This window comes from Monoraphidium neglectum (assembly GCF_000611645.1).
Source record: "Monoraphidium neglectum strain SAG 48.87 unplaced genomic scaffold scaffold00002, whole genome shotgun sequence".
In the NCBI taxonomy this organism is placed as follows: domain Eukaryota; kingdom Viridiplantae; phylum Chlorophyta; class Chlorophyceae; order Sphaeropleales; family Selenastraceae; genus Monoraphidium; species Monoraphidium neglectum.
Window position 1 is genome coordinate 23,473 of NW_014013623.1, and position 20,428 is coordinate 43,900.

Consider the following 20,428-nt stretch of genomic DNA (forward strand, 5'->3'; position numbering starts at 1 on the left):
GTTAGCCTCGCGTATGTCGGTGCTGCACGCACCCCCCTTTCTTGCGCGCGACGGCTTACGAGTTCGACTGGGAATGAGCAACTGCTATGAGTGCATGTCGCTGGCGTCCTTGAAGCCAAGCTTGACGAGGAAGCTTGCCCTATGTGCCACATGCAGCTCTGATCGTCCTCCATCTACCGCAGTGGAAGCTCAAGCTTGCCCTTCGGCGTGCGCTTGGCCGCGCCATCTGTCTCTGTTCTGGTCTCTGCTCGCCCGTGTGCTCCTATGCTACACTGATCAAGCCCGTTACATGAACACTCAAACGAGGGGGGCCCTTTTGCCCGCACTCACTTGCTCGAAGTATGCTTGGGATGTGCAGCCCCTCAACCCTATTTGACTAGCATGAAGCCTGACACATGCACTGTTGATGCTCAGCACGAAGACCTTTGCCCTGATTTGCCGCCTGAGACCGGCCCTTGAGAGGCTGACGCCACATACGCCAGGCATGAGCCGGCTGCGGAGCAGTCAGGTTGGCAAACCGACCTTTGTCAGGTGGCAAAATGGGCCTGTACTCGTTGCAGGGGCGTTTTGACAAGGTGGTGACTCCTCCCTGGTCTGTCGCTGCTCCATGTCAACCTCTGTACGATTGCCTGTTGAGTCATGAATGAGGGCGGACAACCCCAGCCAGGCCTGGCCTTGCACCCCAACACTAGTGTATGCCCTCCAGTGCCACAAGGCATGTGCACACCCCTGCACATTCACGGAGTGTCCAACAAGCTGTTGCCTGTGCAGAGCATGCAAGATGCTGTGTGCAATACACCTGCGAGCGCCGTGCACGGCAAGCACAGCAGCAAACAGCATGCCCCTTGCTTGCGTATCTGTCACGTGCCTGCCAGCAGGGCTCATCCTACCTGGCTGGACCAATGTCATCGCTCCCCCTGTCGGCTCTGGTGTTGCCAAGGTGGGTGATGTCATATGATGTCCCTCAGAGCCTGGATTGTGCTGCCAACGTGGCTGGCCACACCGTGTACCCGCCTGTGCATTGGATTACCCTCCAGCACGTGCCATCTTGATTTTGTTTCCTGCGGCTCTGGCTGAACGCTTTGGCTCGTGTGATTGCCGCATTTATCGTTGTTTGGGCCACCTCTGATGCAGTCATTGGGGCTGTTGTAGGTCCTCTCGGGGTTTGCAGCAAATGCGCACATGCCCGCCCGACAGCACAGGTGCCGTCTCGGGGCTGTCAAGGCGTTTCTTCATGCTTCAATGTGTAATGCTTTCTGCTTGGTCACAATGATGTTTCTGAAGTGTTTGCATACCCACCATGCAAGCCTTGGCATGCATGTAGAGCGCTAGGTAATGCCATGCAGCTGCCTCAGGCACGGTGTGGGGCAGCAGGGCCCAAACATGCCGCCAGATTTTGCTTGCACGCTGAAGCAGCCCGGCACAGTGCAGATGCTGCATGCTGGCCAGCAGCCCCATGGGGCTCAGAGGGCCAACCAGCTGTGCGACTCGGCTTCAAGAATACAGCCTGGTTTGAGGGAACGATTGGCAGGAGATTTTGGCAGTGATTCGTGCTGTGGGTCGGGGCCCAACCAGAGGCACTGCTTTGCATTGAACGCACCCGAGGCATGCGAGGCATGCCATTGCCTCGGCAACATGCATACGGGGACAGCAGTGCCTTGCTCAGCATCACGTGCCGCTTGGAATGTATGCAACAAAGAATTGCAGGTTTGCTGATAATTGGGGCTGGCCGGCCCATTTACCATGAAGCTTAGACCCATAGCTGTCGCCGTAATCACCTGGGCTGACTGTGTGCAAGTTTGAGCCTTGACGATGCATCACCAGGTGACACACCTGGTTACCCCCGCGCTCATAAATGCGGGCATCCCTTGTCTGTTTGGCCCGTTTCAAAACAACGCAGCACCACTCTGTTCATCCACATCCGCGGCGTCGAGCTCTTTAGCGGCTCCCCGCCCGCAGTCGCCACCTTGAGGCACTATGGCGATCCAGCGTATCGCCAGCCAGCAACAGCTCACTCCGGCACAGTGGGGACAAGTGGTGATAATTGCAGGTATGCAATGCTCCCAAACGCTGCGCTTCGACCCACAGCACACCGAGCCCCTGCTGACCTGTTCCCTCGTGCCGGCACTTCCCCCTTGTCCGTGCACAAACTTGATCAAATGTGACATCAGGCATTGGAACCGTGCTCGAATGGTGAGTACCGGGCCACTTAGGGAGGGCGGGCCGAGCGTACAACCGCTCCCGCCAATCACGTTTGGGGCCCTCATGGGCGGGTGTTCCATTCCTGATGGTTTAAGTGAGGCCAGAAAGTCTGCATGTGACATGCTGTATGCTCTGCTGGGGGGCGTCAGCAGACTCAGCCTCTCGAGTCACTGGTGATGCGTCGCCTTGGGGCAAGCTCTGCCTCGAGCATGCAATACCGCCTCGCGGCCTGCACCACCGGCTGGGGCACTCATTGATACCAGTAGTTTGCAACGTAAGCGCTCTGTTTTCGTCGCTTGCAACACTGCCGCCACCCATTCGACCCCTCCGCGGCTGGCTTCGACCTGGACCAGCACGACACTGCTTGACATCTCATCTCTGTCGCCCCTCTGTCCCGCGCAGGTTTGACTTCTACACCTACACGCAGCTGAATGCCACCCTGGAGAAGGTGTTCTTCCCCACCAACAATGAGGCCGTCCAGGCTCTGTCCTTCTGGGGCGTGTACGCCGCCGGCTTCGTCGTCAGGTGCGCCGCAGGCGGTTGCGCAGCGCCTGCGTGTCTGACTTTGTGTGTCAGCCAAAGGGCCACAAAAATCTGTCAAACCATTCACTATTATGCGATTACTGCCATCCCACCCACACGTGCCACACGCTCTGCCCCTACCTGCAGGCCCATCGGCGCCCTGATTTTTGGCCACATCGGCGACACCAAGGGCCGCAACCGCTGCCTCCTCATCTCCATCTGCTGCATGGCCTTCGCCACCATCGCCATCGGCGTGCTGCCCACCTACTCTGTCGCCCCCTACGCGGCCGGCGTCGCTGCTCCTGTCCTCCTGGCGCTGTGCCGCATCCTGCAGGGCATGGCCATGGGCGGCGAATTTGGCTCCGCCGTCATCTACATCTCTGAGCTCGCCCCCAAGGACCGCCGTGGGGCGTTTGTGGCCACCCTGCAGATGAGCGTCAACATCGGGATGATGCTCGCCACCATCCTCGTGATGCTGCTGCAGAACACCCTCACCCCCGACGCGATGCTGGCCTGGGGCTGGCGCGTCCCCTTCCTCTGCGCCTTCACGACCGCGCTGCTGGGCGCCGCCCTGCGCAGCACCATGCCCGAGCCCAAGGCGTTCCTGACCGCAGCGCGGCTGGCCAAGCTGCGCGCCGAGGCTGACAGCGACGGCGACGTCGCGTCAAAGGACGCAGGCGCCCACCCCCCTTCCGCCAAGGATCTGGATATTGAGGTTGCCACCGAGGCCGGCACAACCAAGGTGCTTTGTGGGGGGTGCTGTACGCCTGCGTGCATGACACACGCATGACACACGCATGACACACGCATGGCACACGCATGACACACGCACACATGATTGCATGCGGCATGCACTCTCGGACGCATGCACAGGTGCATGTGGGTGCATGTGCACAACTCACATCGGCATGTTTCTCCGGCATGCTCCCAAGCAAACCTTGCTCATGTATATGATGCCCTTTTGTCTTGCTAAACAGACCACCAGCCTTCTGCCGGTGATCACATGCTGCACGTTTCTTTGCTGATCACATGCTGCACTTTTCTCAACCAACAACAACTGATCTCACCATCAGGGGGATGGAGAGGTTGATGGTGACGAGGGAGACCGCAGCGGCGCCCTGGCCAAGCTGGAGGAGATCAGCGAGCGTCTGCACGGCCACAGCGACGCGAAGACGCCCATCGTGCGCCTGCTGCGCAACAACGCGCTCGGCGTGTTCCTGAACATCTGCTACATGGCGTGGTGAGCACCCCAAACTGACCGACAATCAGGCAGGACTTTTGTGGGTGCTGCTGCTTTGCGCTCTGCGGCTGAGTGACGCAGGTTTGCAGCCTGCCTCTGAGGGCCCCGGACCCGCACTCATCACGCACTGCCAACGCCAGCCGCGTCCCTGCTGCCCGCACCTGCGCTCCTCTCACCCATGCATCCCCTCTTTCCCCTTGCATCTCCCCCGCCCCAGGATCTCTGGCGCCTTCTACGTGACCGTCAGCTGGCTCGCCAAGGACCTGCGCACCTACGGCTACTCCCTCATTGTCACCCAGGGCATCCTCATCGTCTCCCTCGTCCCCAACGCCCTCGGCCTCCTCACGGGCGGCAAGCTCATCGACGCCGGCGTCCCCGCCATCCAGCTCAACGCTGCAACCGTCGTGATTGGCACCGGCCTCGGCTTTGCTGTGTACCCCTGCGTCGGTTACTCCGTGGCGCACGCGTGGGGCCTGGTGTCCATGTTCCAGTACATCATCGGCATTGCCATGGCCAACGTCGGCATGCCCTGCACCCGCATCTACGAGCCGCTGTCGCGCACCACGGGGTTCTCCTTCTCCTACAATTGCGGCTACGGTGAGGGGCCGGCGCGTCGCCGGGGGTCGCGCGCAGCGAATTGCGGCGCCGCTGGCGCGCCAGCTGCGTCCAGCCAGTGGGTGCTGGGAGGGCCACACCTGGATGACCGTAGAGCCCCTTGGACTGACTCGTCTGCAGCTTGGCTTGGCACAATTGCAGGCGCCCCATTGAACACCAAGCGGCAACCTGCGATCACCAACCCACCGTCTGTCTGCCCCTCAACCATGCACCAAACTCTTAGGTATCATTGGCGGCCTGTCGCCGCTGGCCGTCGCTGCCATCAAGGCCAACCTGCCCGGCCACGCCTTCACCTTTGCCCCTGCGATCTGGCTAGCCTGCCTGGGCGGCATCTCTATCGCCGGTGTCATTGGCCTCACAATCTACCAGCCCCGCCTGGCCAAGCCCCACGTTGGCAAGATTGAGTGATGGGGCAGCCCCTGGCAGCACAGCCACACCCCGCCCCCTACCAGCGTTCTGTACGTCTGGTGGCTCCTATCACCTTCATCCCTTGAGATGGAGGCCGGCTCCGCTGCTCGAGGCCACTTCGGCCTGTGCCGCCTAGCCTTCTAGGGCTGAGCGGTGCCAGCCCCTGCACTTTGGCGCGCGGGCCCATGGTGACATGAGATGCCTCGCTCTGCTGCAAGCCCCTCAGCTGTTGTGGGGAGCTTGTTGCACCACTACAAACTCAACTAGCTGGCTGGCGCTGCGTACCGGTTGGCCAGCAATCGTTTCTGGGTATCTGAAGCGACGCGCACGTCGCCGCGCCTGACGTGCGCCGCTTGTTGCAAGTTGCCGTGCACCTGCTGCGCGTGCCAATGTTGCGCACATACCACCTGCGCAGAAAAAATCCTGTTTGATCAGCCCTGCCGTGCCTGCCGCCCTGCGCGCTTTTGACTGGTCGCTGACCGCGCAGTGACCTGCAGGGCGCAGTGCGCACTGTCTGCGTGTTGGTGGTCGGCGCATTTTGCAAGAGTGGCTGGATGCAGCGCTAGGTTGTTGGCCCAGCCGGAGACAGCGTGCTGTGCTGCCCCACGCGAACCCCCACGCCGGATGCGCCCCCTGTGCGCGCACATGGCACAACACGATCAATCGCTTGTTCGTCCCAATCTACCCAATGACGCCTCTCATTATGCGGAGCTGTGCGCACGTGAAAGCACTCCTTTGTTTTGTCACTGTGCACGTCATCGCCGAGGAAATGCGGACCTGCTTTTGAAGGGCTGCCATGCATTCGCTGCGCTGACACAATGCCCGCGTGCTCGCGCGCCTGCCAAGCGCGCATCAAAACCAGTTAATAATGTTGATAGAGTTTTCCCTGGCCTATGCATTGCCATCCCTTCGGAGCTGGCACGGCGGCGCGCGATGGGGTGAGGACTTGCCATTGTGCCGGACTGTGATGACCCGCTGCTTCGCGACCGTCATCACTTTGCATCCGCTCGTCTTGTGAAGGATCTGCAGTCCTAAAGTGGGACCTGAAATTTTGCTTCAGAGGTGCCAGCTGCAGGCACACGGCCTGCTGGCCTGGGCCATGTATTCTCAAACCTGAACAGTGGCACCTTTACCACGCACTCGTTACATTAGCAAGCGCCAGCTTTTTCCACCCCCTTGATCTCAATGTGTAGTGTAATACAATGCCAACACTCATTATATGACAAAACATGCGCTGACCTCAGCACACCTGTACGGCCAGGTTGCAGTGAAGGGACGGGAGGGTTGGGATTTCAGTAATTGATTGGGATAAATGGGTGGGTGGTGTGCTGTCTGATCTCACAGCCACTGTACCATGAACATGCTGGACTGAGTTGGATCTGAATGGACACCTTTCAAGAGGCGGGCAGGACGTTGCTTTTTCCAGGCAAAGCTGCTGGGGCCATCCACTTTGAGGCGGGCGGAAAGCGCATGCAAGTCAATGCTTGTGGCAAGCCGTGCGACCAACAACCCATGATTTTGTCAACTGGGCGGGGTTTTTCAATTGTCTTTGGCACAAGCACAAGCACCCTCGCTACCGCGACCCTGCCCACCTGTGCCTTGGGTGCCAGCCCGCCTTGCCCCTGGGAAGCAGGGGCTGGCAGGAAAGTCACGGTTGAAATTTGCTGCACCCTCACATCGCGACCTCTCACTTTAACATTCAAAAGCGGTGCGGCATCTGCTTGATGCTTCGCCCAGACAGGGGTTGCATAAGGCATCTGCTTGACACCCCAGACGGGGGCCGTTGCACCTGCCCGCGTGCCAGCCTGCCGGCTGCACTCTTGCGATGCTCTCTCCGTTGTCTGCCGGTTTTTTTTGTAACAGGCCTGCACTCTGCGAAAGACTCGCCCCATCTAGTACCCTTGACACACACACACACACACACACACACACACACACACACACACGCGCGCGCGCGCGCGCGCGCACCCTTTTCTATGCTACAAAGCAAGAGCCTTTATACAGTACCGCCTATGACGCATGGCTGGTCAGCTTCGCATTCTGCTCTGGCGACCCCGCCAACGCTCGGTGCAGGGGGCCGCGCGGCCCTTGGCTCTTCAGCATGCCTGCGCCAATACGGCTGGGTCCTGGTGATGAGGGCCCCTGGAAGGATTGCAGGGCCGCGATAACCTCCGCCATCGAGCTACTAGAAGGGTAGGATGCTTCGGGGGCATCTTTGGGTCTTTTGCCGTGCTATAGGTCAACATGACGAAAGGCAAGCGCCGCCTGAGCCAAGCGTGGGGTCGCTGCAAATGGCAGTATGAGATGCCCATCGATATTCTTCACATTACTGCAGCGTTCTTTGTTCAGATCCCCGACAACGGCTTGTACAGCTTCGAGACATCGCATGACGACAAGCACCTGAAGCCACGCAGCCGGCCCAAACGGCGACCACTAAATTTTCGCCGCACTCATCCGTTGCGCTGCTTGTTTCATTTGCCTGCCGACACCATCAACGTGGGTTACTACCCAGATGGGCACGGTCAGCTGGATTGCGTCAGCTTCAGCCCGCCCGCCACTCCCGGTGCCCTCAGCCAACTCTGCACTGCGCGTTCTCTGAGCATACCGTTCATATAACGCATGCCCTGCAGAGCCTGTTGCCATTCAAAGACCACCCGGTGCTGCAGCTGACACCTCGCCGGCCCGTCCCGGACTTTCACACTTGCTTCTTGCCCTCGCGCCAACGGTAGTGACGCCGATGAATATGCAGCGCTCAACCCTTGCCCTCCTGCTGGTGGCGGGCCTACTGGTGGCAGCGGACGCTGCAGCCCCCAATGAGGTGAGCACCAAGCCGTCTGCCGCGGCGTCGACAGTGTGCGCGACAGCAGCGAACGCCTCGGAGCCCAGGCGCTCCGCTTCCGCCCAGCTCCCCACCACGCACGTCGGCGGCGCGATGAAAGCGTCCGAGCCGCAGGCTGCCGCCAAGGCAACCCCAAAGCCCTCCCCCTCCCCCGCCGCCACCGCAACGCCCCAGGGCCGCCTGCTGCTGTCCCAGGCCGCCAGCGCCGACGCCAATCCGCACGCAGCCCGAACCGAGATGACAGCGGGCCGCCGTCTGTTTCAATCCCTCCAGTCCCTCTCGTCCGCTCCGAGTCACGACCCCCCAGACTACTACCCCCACAACAGGCCCAACAACCACCCCCAGCACCACTACGGCGGCCACCTGCGCGCCTCCTGGTTTAGCGCGTGAGTGCGCTGCAGCGCTTGCAAGGGCAGACCGGCACGAGGGGGCCTGAGACCTGGGCTTTGCGCTCGTCGCAGCCGTCTGCCATTTGCTTATAGCAGGAATTTCAACAAGGTTTGCTGTGAGACACTCCAATCTTCGTTGCTGCGAGCGGGATATCCTGTTTCCGTACTTTGGCACCCTGCAACCAACCGTGAGCCAAGGGCAGCCATGCATCTTGGGCCGCACGCAATATGTGCGCAATTCCAGCATGTGCTGAACTTCGTGAGTGAGCGTGCTGCAGGCAATGCAGGGCCGGGGCAAACATTGAGGCTTGCCCACCCCCTTGCGCGCCAATCCACACTTTTCGCTGTTGTAGCGAGCTGCCACAGTCAAGTCACCCCCTTTGAGGACGTGTACAACAGGCACACCAGCAACGCCTTGCTGAGGTTTTGTCACGCGCAACGAGCTCCGAGTGCGCAGCCAGCTCCGAGTGCATGCCTGGCTTCCGGCCAGCTTCCAGAAGGCGGCTGGGCGGCAGCCAGGGGGCCACAATCGCTTGCATTTGGTCGACCGCAGGCATTGCCGCCGCGGTCTTCTAGCTTCCTCGTCGGCTCTGTGTTTCGACCAGTGGCGCGGCCCCTGCATGGGCCGCGCACGGGCCCACTGTAAGATCTGCACCCTAGAGGACACTATCTGGAGGCCCCTGGCAGCTGTTGGTCGGCAGATGCCAGCACGAATAGACCCCCTCGCACAGCGCAAGTGGTAGATGAGCGCCAAGCAAGCAGGAAGCAAGCCAGAAGCAGCAGGGTAAGCCATCGCAATCGCGGCTCAGCCCCTGCTGGCTTCGTCTCAAGCTACCTAGCTTTGGAGCTGTGTGGACATTATGGCGAGGGACCGCACACATCACATGGGCTGGCGCCAAGCGGCGTGTAGTAGTGAGAACCCACCCCGGACGGCGGGGTCAGAGGTGCCTCCCTGCACGCCCCACCCCATCGTCGTCGTGGGGCAGCGGCAACCCTCATACTGTAGCGTGATCCTTGCATCTTTGGTACCTGATTCAAGCGCCGTGTTTGTGCGTTCTGGATTGCTTGGTTTCCTCCCATTTGTGACCTAAGCACCTCCACAGCGCGTGGCATGCGCACCCGCCCTGTGTTGGTGCTGGGGGGGTGTGCGTGATTGCAGTGGCCAGTTCCGCCCGGAGCCAGTTGTGCACCAGCCCCCATTGTGCACGACAATTTCGCAATGCTGTTTCATGATCTTCCATCGTAGCCACGGGTTGGCTGCAACCCACCTGTTCCTATTGTGCCTTTCTGTTGGCTCCAACAGCGCCTCACGGCGCAGGGATGTGACACAACCACGTCAAAGTTGGCAGCATGGTTGATTTGCAGAATTCTAGAGTGCTGAAAACATAAATGGATGTGCGAGCTCATCAGGGGGGTTTTGTCAGGCGGATGATCACCCGCCTGCCACTTGTGGTCAGTCACTGCGGGGAGAATCGAAATACCCCCCCCCCCTGGAAATACCACCACCCCTCACCCACCCCGGTGGATCGCTGAGTTGAGAATTACCGGCGCGCTTTGCCCCTGTCAATCAACCAATGTTGTATATTTTTCGGCATACTGGCGTGTTGAGCTGTTTCGACCGCAACCTGAAGTTGCAGGCCCACCAGTGCCGCGGCAGCCAGCGAGTGTCAGTGGGCAGCAAGTCGGGCGGCGTAGATGCAGCGTGTGGCTCCATACGTCCCACAAGCTGACTTCAGAGACTATGCCATCGATCAATATTGTCCACCAGAACCTGCCCTCGAATCACAACGACCCACGCAAAGATCCGCGACCCCCATGTACACCGTATCTCAGTCTGTGGTGGGCGGAGCGCTGGGCCTAACGGTGGTAATCAGCGATACTCGTATTTTACAGTGTACCTCGAGATACAGCAATCACAAACGTGCAGCATTGCGGGTGCCGAAGCAGCTAGTAACCTCAGCACCCACGTGATGGCGGAGCCGGGACCAACCCCAGGCCAACCCAAAGTCCAAGCAGCTGGTCGACCACCTGCCAGCTGCCGCACCCGCTCCGCCACCTGCCCCAAAACGTGTACAATCACATACATGCCAATAGCACACACCCCTGTCCACGACTGCAGCCCCGCGCCTGCCCAGCTGCTCTGCTCGTCACCCCGTAGCGTGTTAAAACCAGGTTGAAGCGACAGTGCGCGCACCTGTCGGACTCCAAGCTCGCACAACGGCCACCTGAGTCCCGTGTGCATGGCGCAACTTCCAGTGTACGCGTCAGACAGAGGCTGTGATAATGAGCAGAGCGCAGCTACACACCCGCCTTGCAGCGGGCACCACTAGCCAGCAGTGACGTCACGCTGACGTCAGGTCGTCGTTCCAGTAGACGTGCAGCACTGGCACTGCGTCGTCGCCCGGCAGCCCGGCAGCCTCGTAGGCCGCGCGCGTGTCGGGGATGCCGTTGGCCTCCAGGCTCTTGTTCAAGTCCAGCTCCACAAAATCCAGCGGGGCGCCCGCGCCGCCGCTGCTCCGGCGCGCCTGAGGGAGCACACGCGGGTGGGCACCGGCCGAGGCGCGCGTATCTCTCTGAGTGGAGCCAAAGCTGAGCGGTGTTCATCGCCGCTGCGGCGTCAAAGCTAGCCGCCACTGTCAGCCGCGCCACCCCTCCGCATCCCAATCTCAAACAGCGGCAGGAGAGCAGCGGGCGTCAGAGGAACACGCGTACCAGCGCCTTCCACGTGTAGGAGGCTGCGTGTGAGTTGACTGCAAGGTAGCGCTGCTGCACCTCCGCCACGGTCTCTTCCCCAGGCACCTCCAGGATGTCCTCCTGCCCCGTCAGCACGTTTCTGATCCGCACCAGCCGCGTCGCTGCGCTCAGCGCGCCCACCTGAGCTAGTTGAATTGTGTGTGCGTGTGTGTGTGTGTGTGTGAGTGTGTGCGCGCACGCACGTGCGTGTGTGTGTGTGTGTGTGTGTGTGTGTGTGTGTGTGTGTGTGTGTGTGTGCGCGCGCGCACGTGCGTACATGTGTGTGCGTGTGTGCACGTGCGTGCGCGTGTGTGTGCGCGCATTTGCGTGTGCGCATGCCTGCGTGTGCGTTTGCGGTGTGGTGTGTGCGTGTGTGTGTGTGTGTGTGTGTGTGTGTGTTAGAGAGGGTGGCGTGTGTCCGCGCAGGCATCTGAAGCACAATGTGTGCATGCAGGTACGGCTTGCATCCCTGTGCAGAGCAACTGGGTCAGCAAGACGGTCATTGCGTGGGCTAGCAAAAGGCGCGCTGCCTGCTTGTGCGTGCACAACTAACCCGAGGCAAACGGCAGCGATGAAAACCAACCTGGTATGTGGTGTCTTGCCACCATGGAGGCCGGCCGCCGCAGTCAATCCCGGTGATCGGCCACATGGGGGACACGTGTACAAACTCACCCTGCGTGGCCGCGCACGGCATCGCGGGGCCATCACGTCGTGTGGAGCGGCGTTAAGCTCGCAAGAGTTGCTGTTGACTGACCTGGTTGCAGTTGCTTGGGCCTGGGCCTGCACATTTGATGCTTCAATCAGGCTCGTGGGAAGCAGCATCACCCCTCCGCGCACAGCATGCGCCGCCAGCACACCTGGGGGCAATACGGCACCCGCAGCTGCGTCTCTGGGTGCACGTACGTCCTGATATCGCCTGATGCCGCGTCAAACCTGAATCGCATTGTCGAAGGGATTTGCAAATCGCTTGGTGTGACGGCACTGGTGCCAGCCGTACGAAGATACGCCAGGCCTTGAATGCGTCCCGCAAGCTCGACCACACTCACAGGTGGCGCGACACCCCGGGGGCGCACCAGTGAGATATGTCTGTGCCAGCCGCCGCAAACATGGGCTCCGCCAGCCGCCCATGGGATTCCTGAACGTCAACCAGTGGGGACCGTGACGCCCAAGCATGATTGAATGCTGGCTGCCTGATTGCAGCCGTCTCTATGCAGCATACCCCACCTCAACAATGGCCCAAGCCAAGCGCAAGGATCAGGGCCTGGATGCGCAACACTGGATGTGACTTTTCTATCAACCCACACTTACCTTGAGCAGTGGCGAGAGGTCATACACACCTCCCAGGAACGACACCCAGCAGTCGTCGGGGTTGTTGTGCGCCGCCACCTGCACGTGCACCCACAAGGCCTGCTGCATCAGCGTCATCCAAGTATCCATGGCTGGTGCTGAGCCCATATGTATGTTTCCGCTTGTTCTCTTACCTCTTGGGGGGTATAGTAACGCTGGCATCCTCTGCTGCTGCTGGTCCCTGCGGCAGCCTTTGGGTGCAGCAGCGCAGCGCAGCTTTGTGCAGCAGCTTTGTGCAGCAGCTTCAAGAGCGACGACTGAAGCCCAACGCATCTTCAGCTAGCATCAATGTACCTAAACACGCGCTAAACTTGGCCGTACCTCGTCTCCGCCCATGATGTCGACGTACAGGACGTGCGACCACTGGTCTTGGCAATCGCGAATGGCAAACCCGACACGAAACAGATCAAATAAGTCAAGCTTATACAAAAAAGCAAGGGTGGATCATGATAATCATGTTCGCCACTGCGGGTGCCCCGCAGGGTCCTGGGGACGGATGGGTGCGGGGGAGGAGAGGGCGGTTACCAGCCAGGCTGTCTTCACGTCCGTTGCGGGTGCGTGGTAATCAAACAGATTAAAAAGCGTAGATGTCCGTATTGAAGGCTGCCTTCATCCTTGAAGCGATTCTCAGCTCCAATACATCGATCAGCTGTTGCCACGGCCGGCCACCAACGCGCTCCGCGCTTTCGATTCACCACACCCTGTACTCATAGCTGTGAAAATGCCTTACAGATCATCGATTGCGTGCCTGCTGCTGCTGGCGGCGGCGATGGTCGTTACGGGCGCGCCGGCAGCACAGGAGGGGGTGAGGGTCGCTGCTCGAGCCGACCGCGCATGCAGCGGCGGTGTGGCGATGCATGTACAGTCTGGAGGCTTCAAAGCTTTATCTGTGCCCACGTCCTCTGGTACAGCACAGAACGCGTTGCGCAGCACCGCTGTCAATCGCCAACACACCTGGATGGCGACACCATTGCCCACTGCGAGAGCTCCACAGCGCCCGCCGCCGCGCGGGCCCGCGGCACAGCACACCCCAACATGCACGCAATCTTCCGCCGCCGCCTCGCCGCCTCGCTGCCTCGCCGCCTGCCACTGCGCCGCCCGCAGGTCTTTGAGTTTGCGTCCACATCGACCGCCAAGGTGCTGATCATCGGTAAGACCGCAAACATCAAGATCTTTCCCAACAAGACCAGCAGCTCGTACCTGACCCTGAAGTTCAACCGCATTGAGGAGCTGGATGATGACGGCAAGGCCGTCTACGGCCACGCCATCACCTCCCTGGCCGGCCTCACGCCCACGTATTCGACCGGTGCGCCCCAGCCAGTGGCGCGCGCACGGCGGCTGCAACGAGGCGCAGGCGGCTGTAGAGGGGATCATGCTGCGGCAGTTGCGGCAATGGGAGGAGGAGGGACGCAGGGGTACTGGTTAATTGTGCGGCAAGCTAGCTAAGCAAGGAAAAATGGGAATGGCAGCAGAGAGCTAGTGAGCTCGACGTATGGCGGCAGGCGCGCAGACGCCGCGCAGCAAGCGCGCCTGCCATAGACTACAGGAGCGAATACTCATGCCAAGAACAGCTTTTGAAAGCAGCGGAGGCCTTGTTTCTGTGCTGCGCATTGGTTTTCAATCATGCGCCATGCATTAACGTCCCTCCTGCCAGCACGTAGCTCGGACCACTCACTCCCCTGGAGGATAACCACAAATTGGTGGCCCCTTGCTCAAATCACACACGCACTCCAGGCGTGCGCACCTCTGGTGACACCGATTACACATACGTTAAAATGGTGTACGACGGCGCCGCCCTGAAGATGGGCGAGTGCCCCAGCGAGGACAAGCTGGAGGAGCTGGGCCTAGGTGCACCCGGCCCCGCAGGCGCCAGGGCCCCCGCCCCCGCCAAGGCGGCCCAGGCCAGCAAGCAGGCCGCCGTCGTCGCCGAGCGCGAGCAGCAGCCGTACGCCGACGGGCAGCCGATCAAGACGCTCGGCGATAGCAAGCTGGCCGCGACGATTGCGCAGCTGACCGCCGTGACCATCGACCCGCCCCCGCGCCCAGAGGCGATGATGACTCGCCGTCTGGCCGAGGCCGTCGTCCTGGCGCCCCAGCAGGCGCCGGCCAGCGTGCTTCCGTCGAAGCTCGTGAGCTACACCCGGGCCAACGGCGCACAGCTCGCGCCCATGCAGTCGATCGTGGCGCCGACCGTCGGCGCGGACGGCCTGACCAAAGACGGCAAGGACCCCTTCGCCCCTCTGGTCACCGTGGCCCCCGGCCGCACCGCCGGCCAGGTCAGCGTGGTCACCGGCCCCGTGGCGCGCGGCACCGTGGCGCCGGCGGTGACGACCGGCGGCGCGCCATCGATCACCGTCACGTTCTTCTTCGGCATGACGGCAAACAAGACGTTCGCTTATGGGAAGGGCAACAGCATCAACGTGCCTGCTGATGGCGTGAAGTTTAACATTGAGGCCGCAAACTGGTGGGTGTCGATCCCGCGCTTGGACAGGGACCAGAGTGGGATGATGAACCGGCCCTAGTGATGGTGGGGATGTGACATTCACTTGGGCTTCTTGCGGGTTTCGCACCACAAGCGTTGTTCCTCAACGTGCCGAGAACACGGCAACGACCGGGCCGACACGGCAAGCTTGTGTGCGAGTATGCTTCGCCTCTACCTGTGCACCTCAAACGCCCATACGTCTCCCCTTCCACTTGTTTGCCGCAGGCCCTTCTGCTCGCCCCTCAACAGCCTCAAGTTTGATATCGCTGTGGCCACCAACATGCAGGAGGCCGCGCAGGCCCAGATCACCGCCGATCCCACTGGTGGGGACCTGAATGGCTCAAGTCCGGGCTGCAGGGCTTCAAAACAGGGTTGCACCCCTCAAGCATCCGCAGGCACACGCAGGGGGGAATGCAGGCCATGCACACTGTAGAGTTAGAACCTTACTTATCACCCCTAAACCCTCATCCTGTGTTGCTGCCTCTGCCATGACCCACCCATCCGCAAATTCACCCACACCCTTGCAGCCGAGGTCGCCAACCCCAGCGCGATGATCACAGACATGTACGCCGCACCCACACGGCACCTTATGCAGCCCGGCGACATCAGCGGCTCGTTCCTCGACGCGGAGTCTGCCATCGCGCTCGCGCTCGCCAGCGCAGGCAAGCAGGCAAAGCTTCCCACCAAGACAGTGAAGCTTCTGGTGTCCACAACAAAGGCAGTTTCCATCGACTGCCCGACGGTGGCGTACCCTGCAGTGGGCTCGGCCATCAACAGCAGCGTCGCCATAGGGCTCATCAGCACGAGCGTGATCTCCTCGGACGCCACCGCCAGCAAGATCGCGAACGCGACGCTCGCCGCCGTCTCATCGGCCAACTCGTTGGGCGGCAGCAGGCTGTCAATCACATTTCCCTATTTCGAGACCCTCTACTATGATCCCGTGGTCTCCTTTGGCAGCATCGAGGGCATGAGCGTGAACGACATAGCCCCCCAGAGCAACTGCACCGGCGTCGTCTGCGGCCGCGCACCCGAGCGGCGCACCAACGCAGCCGTAGGTCTCGGCAGCGCAGCCAAGGCCGCGGCGTTGGCAGCGGCAGCGGCATTGATTGCGCTGCTGTGGTGATGTTGACCAGCTGCGCACTGGTGTGCAATCCCAAGCGGGACAGGGGGAAACTGCAATTGCAGAGAGTGAGAGTGACGAGCGAGGGATACCGGCGCACGCGCCGACAGGCGACACATAGCCGTTGCGAATAAAGCAGCAAAGGTGTGCGATTTGACTTGCCGCTTTGCCGCAGGTTGTTGGTGTCGTAGGCCATCAATAGGCAATTTATGGCCCCTACATGGCCGGGTACGCCGTCGCCCTGCCAGTGGGGCCGTCCTTGTGCACTTCAACACCTGAATTGGGAACCCCGCTTTTGGGCTGTAGCAACGTCCAGGGCGCTGACAGCATGCGTGGCAACCGCACAGCGACACACATGTTGCGCACAGCTATACACACGCTGCGATACACTCGCTGCGCGTCTGCGTAGGCTGTGGGCCTGTTTCGCTGTGACGGAGCAATGTGCCACGCACGCAACTTGCCCCCCGCAGGCGCTTCATGTGCCTCAAACTGCATGCGCCCTGCTCAAGCGTTTGCTTTGTCAAATCTTTGACGCCTGCGCATGCCTGTCATTAGCGCGCGGGCGTCATCACCTTGCTCTGGTAACCCCAGGCATGAGTCACCCGGTTGCAACCATGGATCCACGGGCTGGCGACCATTCCCCTGCCGCCACCTGGGTTGCTGGACCCCCGACTCACCCAAGGATCAGCAGGCTGGTTAACTGCCTTTGCTGCGCCCCTCGGGGATGACGGTGGTAGTTGCAAGGGTGGCATGAAACACTTCTAAACCTTGACACAAGTAAGCAGCAGTAGCTGTCCAGAGCTACAGAAGACCAAACCTCTCTCCCCATGATCAAGCAAGAAAAAATGGCTGTCCAGAGCTTCGGAACACATGACCTCTTGATCAGCTGGCCAAATGTCTGATCACCTACCCGCTGCAGAAGTCGCCCACAAACCGCGCTTGCCACGCACCGCCAAGGTGCCGCCTGGCCGCCCGGCCGCATCAGCACCAGCAACAGCCCTGCTGGGTGCTGCATGATGAAGCGCCGGCACACCGGCCTGCTGCTGCCCTTCTGTTGATGCGCACTGCCGGATTTGCGGCTGCATCTGCTGCTGCTGCTGCTGGGGGTGGTGGTGCGGCTGTTGCTGTATTGCTTGCCGCTGTATGTGCTGCAGCTGTTGCTGCTGCTGGTGCTGCTGATGCTGATGCTGTGGCTGCTGCTTCAGTGCCGCTGGGGGAAGGGTTTGCCAGCCGGAAGACTGCTCGTGCTGCTGCTGCTGCTGCTGCTGGCAAGGCACCTGGGCCTGCTGGCCGTCACCCCGAAGTTGCGGCTGCGCCAATGGTGGCCGTGCACGAGGCGGGGCTGCACCCCCATGTCTGCCGCCGCCCTGCCCTTGCGGCATAGGCAGCGGCCTGCCCGCACCAGCACCACGGCCCGCCCCGGCCGGTGGTATTGCCGCCTGGCTCCTGCCGCGCCCGCCCTGGACACCGCCTCTGCGTGCGCCCCCGCGGCGCCTGATTGCACCGCCACCGCCCGCCGCTTCCGACGCACCCACCCCTCTGCCGCTGCTGGGCACCCTCCCTTCGCTGCCGCTGACGCCGCCGCCACCGCTGCCGCGCGCGAATGCATCCATGGGCCCCCTGTCGCCGGTCAGCAGGCGCAGCATGGCCTGGCATTTTGGCCCGTCGCGGTCGTTGTTCACGCTGGGTATGATGCGTTTGGGGCGGAACCAGGCCACAAAGTCCCGAAGCTCGTCAAAGCTGCTGTGCTCTGAATACGGGACCTGGGCGCCAGGGGGTCAAGGGCAAAGGCAGTGAAACAGTGTGGAGATGGGGTCAATGATGTTTGAGAAAGATGCTGCAGACTGTTCCTGTGTGTATGCTTTATCTTAAGCAACTGAGTCCTCCTCTTAGGCAGGAAGTCTGGACAGTGGCAGGGCAGTGACAGGGGTGATGGGCCGGCAGTCTTGCAGTGCGTTTGGTGCAGGTGCGGCTGTAGTTTGCCAGGGCAGGGCCTGCGGCAGCACAGCACCAACCTGGTAGAGCACCACGGTGCCGGCCTGGTTGCGGCGGCCGCGTGTGAGCCCCTTGGATGACCGCACCTGGCTCCAACCGGTCGGGCAGAAGCCCACCTGACAGCGGCACGATGGCGGCAAGGATATCAAGGGTGTGGCGGCCTGGGGTCTCGCACTCAAGGCAAACCGACCTTCAGCTCTCAGGTCGCAGGCTTGGCAATTTACAATTCTTCTTGTCACATTCATGGTGCGGCAGAGCAGCTGCACACAGCAGGGTTGGCGGACGCTGGGTGGATTTACAAATTCTTGGTGCTTTGGGCCTTTTTTCATGGCCTGATCACACCAATAACCGCAGCAACTAGCCAGCTGTATCCCCCGTCATGTGGCAGGCAACCCGCGACCCACCACTGTGGTGTACCGCCCCTTGTACCGCAGCAGCAGCGCCTCCATCGCCTCCATGGTGACCTGGCGCATGGGCACCTAGAAATGAAGGAGAGGGGGCAGATAGTGGTGATGAAGAGTGCAGAAACAGCATGCCAAAGCGACACAGCACCAGATCACCCCATTATGTTTTAAAAACAAATGCGCACAAGCCTGTCAGACTAACATCACATGCATCTTAATGCAGTCGCATTGCTGGCTGCATGGGCTTCCCTAAGGGCCCAACCTCACCCATCCTCCCCGGTCCATGTCTTGCCGCGCACTGCCGCCCCCAGTAGACGCACCGCGTGCATGTTTGTCTCCAGGTGGTCTGTGGTAAGCATCGACCTGAACTCTGGAGACAGGTCGATGCAGCCCAGCACGGCCCGCTTGGCGGCCGCCACGTACAGCTTCCTGCCAGGTGCAGGGTGCCGCTTGGGCTGGTGAGGTCTTGTCTGGTGTGAAACGGATTAGCCTATGCGAGCACAACGGCTGTCAAGCGCCCTCGGCGGCTGGCTGGGCCAGCGTCAAGCTGGATGACTCATCCCATGGTGCAAGCGGACAGGCCGGCAAGACACCCAATTTGGCGACCCCACTTGTTGAGGGCGGCGGCTGCAGACAGGAAGAGGCGCTCCTTCCCGATTGTATAGGACCCAAACAAGAACAGCGTCCGCGGGTTGAACGACTCCGCCTGATATGGGGAGGAGGCGTGCTGGGCGTAAGCACTTCCCGCCTCAGAAACGTGCGTGCTGCACATGCTGGGCATGGGAGGGGGCATCGGCTGTGGCCCGCGGCCCACCCCTAAACGGCCCTGCAGCGGCCCCCTTCGCTCATCCCACTGCGCCTGAGGACGTCTGGCCGTCCCCAGTTTTCTCCTCGCACCTTGACAGAGCGTATGACGCTGTCGACCACCTGCTGCTGCGGCGGGAAGCAATACTGGGGGTCTGCGTAAGTGGTGTCCAGCACCAGCACCGCCCGCCCCCTCATGCCCTCCAGCACCAGGCACCCGCGGGTCGCCTCCCGAGTCAGCCGCGCGTCGCCCGTGTGCAGCACGGGCGGCGCGCCGTCGGGCGGGAAGGCGGCGATCAGCGCGGACCCAGGGCAGTGGTTGGCGTCCAGGAACTTTATGCGCGTGCCTGCGGAGTAGTTGGTTGGGTTGCTGCACTCTCGCACGGCATGACAAGAGGGAGAGCATGACAAGAGGGAGAAGGCCTCTTCAGGCAGCGGGTTGTGGGCTGGGTGTGGGAACGACACTAGTGGGCCGCTGCAGGAATCAGGATACGTATTCAAGCAGAGCGCCTCGCCGCCTCTCATTGCGGGTGCCAGGCCCGGCTGTCCAAGCCGCCCGCGGCTGGCTGCCCGCGCACCTTCCACGACCACCTCCTGCCCCAGCGGCACCGCCCTCAGCGCGCTCTCCGCCACCTTAATCTTCAGCCGGACCAGGGCGGCCGTGGCAGGGGTGCAGTAGATGGTGCCCTGCCTGAAGCCCTTGGTCAGGCCGCCTGCGCGCCGCAGCAAGTTGCATCGTTTGGAGGTGGTGCACATGCTTCATTACTTGTCATCACGGAGGGAAGATGCACCGGGCTGTGTGAACCTGAAATCACACGAACAGACTGGATGAAAAAGCCGAGCATTGGCCCAACAATACCCAAGGCGGACCTCTCACCATAATGGTCGGCGTGGAAGTGGGAGAGGATCCAGGATCTTGCCGGAAGCTGCCGGGAAGCTTGGGTGAAGCAGTCCACCACGATGTCAGTGCCAGGGATGCGCTGCCACGCCGGCAGCCAGCCAGGCAGGCGGCCGGCATTACCCTGGCGCTGCAGGGCCTTCTGTTGCGGCGGGCACGGCACGTGGCCGTTGCCAAGCGGCGGCCTGGCCGCAGCTGACCCTGCCTGCCATCGCTGCTGCTGCTGCTGCTGCTGCTGCTGCTGCTGCTGCCAATCACCCGTTGGTGGCTGCTGCCGGCCTGCAGCAGCGGGCGCTGGCTGCTGCTCCTGCTGATGCGGCTTGCTGCTCTTGAAAAAAGCCGTGATCTTGCCGGGTCGCTCCCCGCTGGTCCTCTGTAGGAACATGCTGTTGAAAGACCGCAAGGCTGGGTCCGACACGCCTCCACCTGG

The 20,428-nt window shown here is 61.5% G+C and overlaps 5 protein-coding genes across 5 annotated transcripts; 3 read left to right on the top strand and 2 right to left on the bottom strand.

The window, feature by feature from the left end:
* Positions 1 to 1,977: 1,977 nt before the first annotated feature.
* On the top strand, positions 1,978 to 4,987 carry MNEG_0030 (Alpha-ketoglutarate permease; the record flags this gene model as incomplete). The annotated part of the gene is made up of 6 exons (XM_014051478.1): positions 1,978 to 2,024; positions 2,605 to 2,727; positions 2,872 to 3,466; positions 3,798 to 3,961; positions 4,182 to 4,561; positions 4,803 to 4,987. The coding sequence occupies 6 exons, from the start codon at positions 1,978 to 1,980 to the stop codon at positions 4,985 to 4,987; spliced, it is 1,494 nt and encodes a 497-aa protein (XP_013906932.1).
* A 2,743-nt stretch (positions 4,988 to 7,730) lies between these two features.
* Positions 7,731 to 8,216, top strand: MNEG_0031 (hypothetical protein; the record flags this gene model as incomplete). The annotated part of the gene is made up of 1 exon (XM_014051479.1): positions 7,731 to 8,216. One exon carries the CDS (start codon positions 7,731 to 7,733, stop codon positions 8,214 to 8,216), a length of 486 nt encoding a protein of 161 aa, XP_013906933.1.
* Positions 8,217 to 10,557: 2,341 nt separating this feature from the next.
* Positions 10,558 to 12,385, bottom strand: MNEG_0032 (Cytochrome b5 domain-containing protein 1; the record flags this gene model as incomplete). The annotated part of the gene is made up of 6 exons (XM_014051480.1): positions 10,558 to 10,740; positions 10,928 to 11,089; positions 11,532 to 11,621; positions 11,806 to 11,881; positions 12,022 to 12,083; positions 12,257 to 12,385. The coding sequence occupies 6 exons, from the start codon at positions 12,383 to 12,385 to the stop codon at positions 10,558 to 10,560; spliced, it is 702 nt and encodes a 233-aa protein (XP_013906934.1).
* Positions 12,386 to 13,016: 631 nt separating this feature from the next.
* On the top strand, positions 13,017 to 15,900 carry MNEG_0033 (hypothetical protein; the record flags this gene model as incomplete). The annotated part of the gene is made up of 5 exons (XM_014051481.1): positions 13,017 to 13,100; positions 13,400 to 13,601; positions 14,030 to 14,759; positions 15,003 to 15,100; positions 15,305 to 15,900. The coding sequence occupies 5 exons, from the start codon at positions 13,017 to 13,019 to the stop codon at positions 15,898 to 15,900; spliced, it is 1,710 nt and encodes a 569-aa protein (XP_013906935.1).
* A 1,290-nt stretch (positions 15,901 to 17,190) lies between these two features.
* MNEG_0034 (DNA cross-link repair 1A protein) lies at positions 17,191 to 19,856 on the bottom strand (the record flags this gene model as incomplete). Its single annotated transcript, XM_014051482.1, has 8 exons — positions 17,191 to 17,207; positions 17,429 to 17,660; positions 17,913 to 18,008; positions 18,297 to 18,371; positions 18,617 to 18,725; positions 18,908 to 19,002; positions 19,194 to 19,447; positions 19,679 to 19,856. 8 exons carry the CDS (start codon positions 19,854 to 19,856, stop codon positions 17,191 to 17,193), a joined length of 1,056 nt encoding a protein of 351 aa, XP_013906936.1.
* Positions 19,857 to 20,428: the final 572 nt, after the last annotated feature.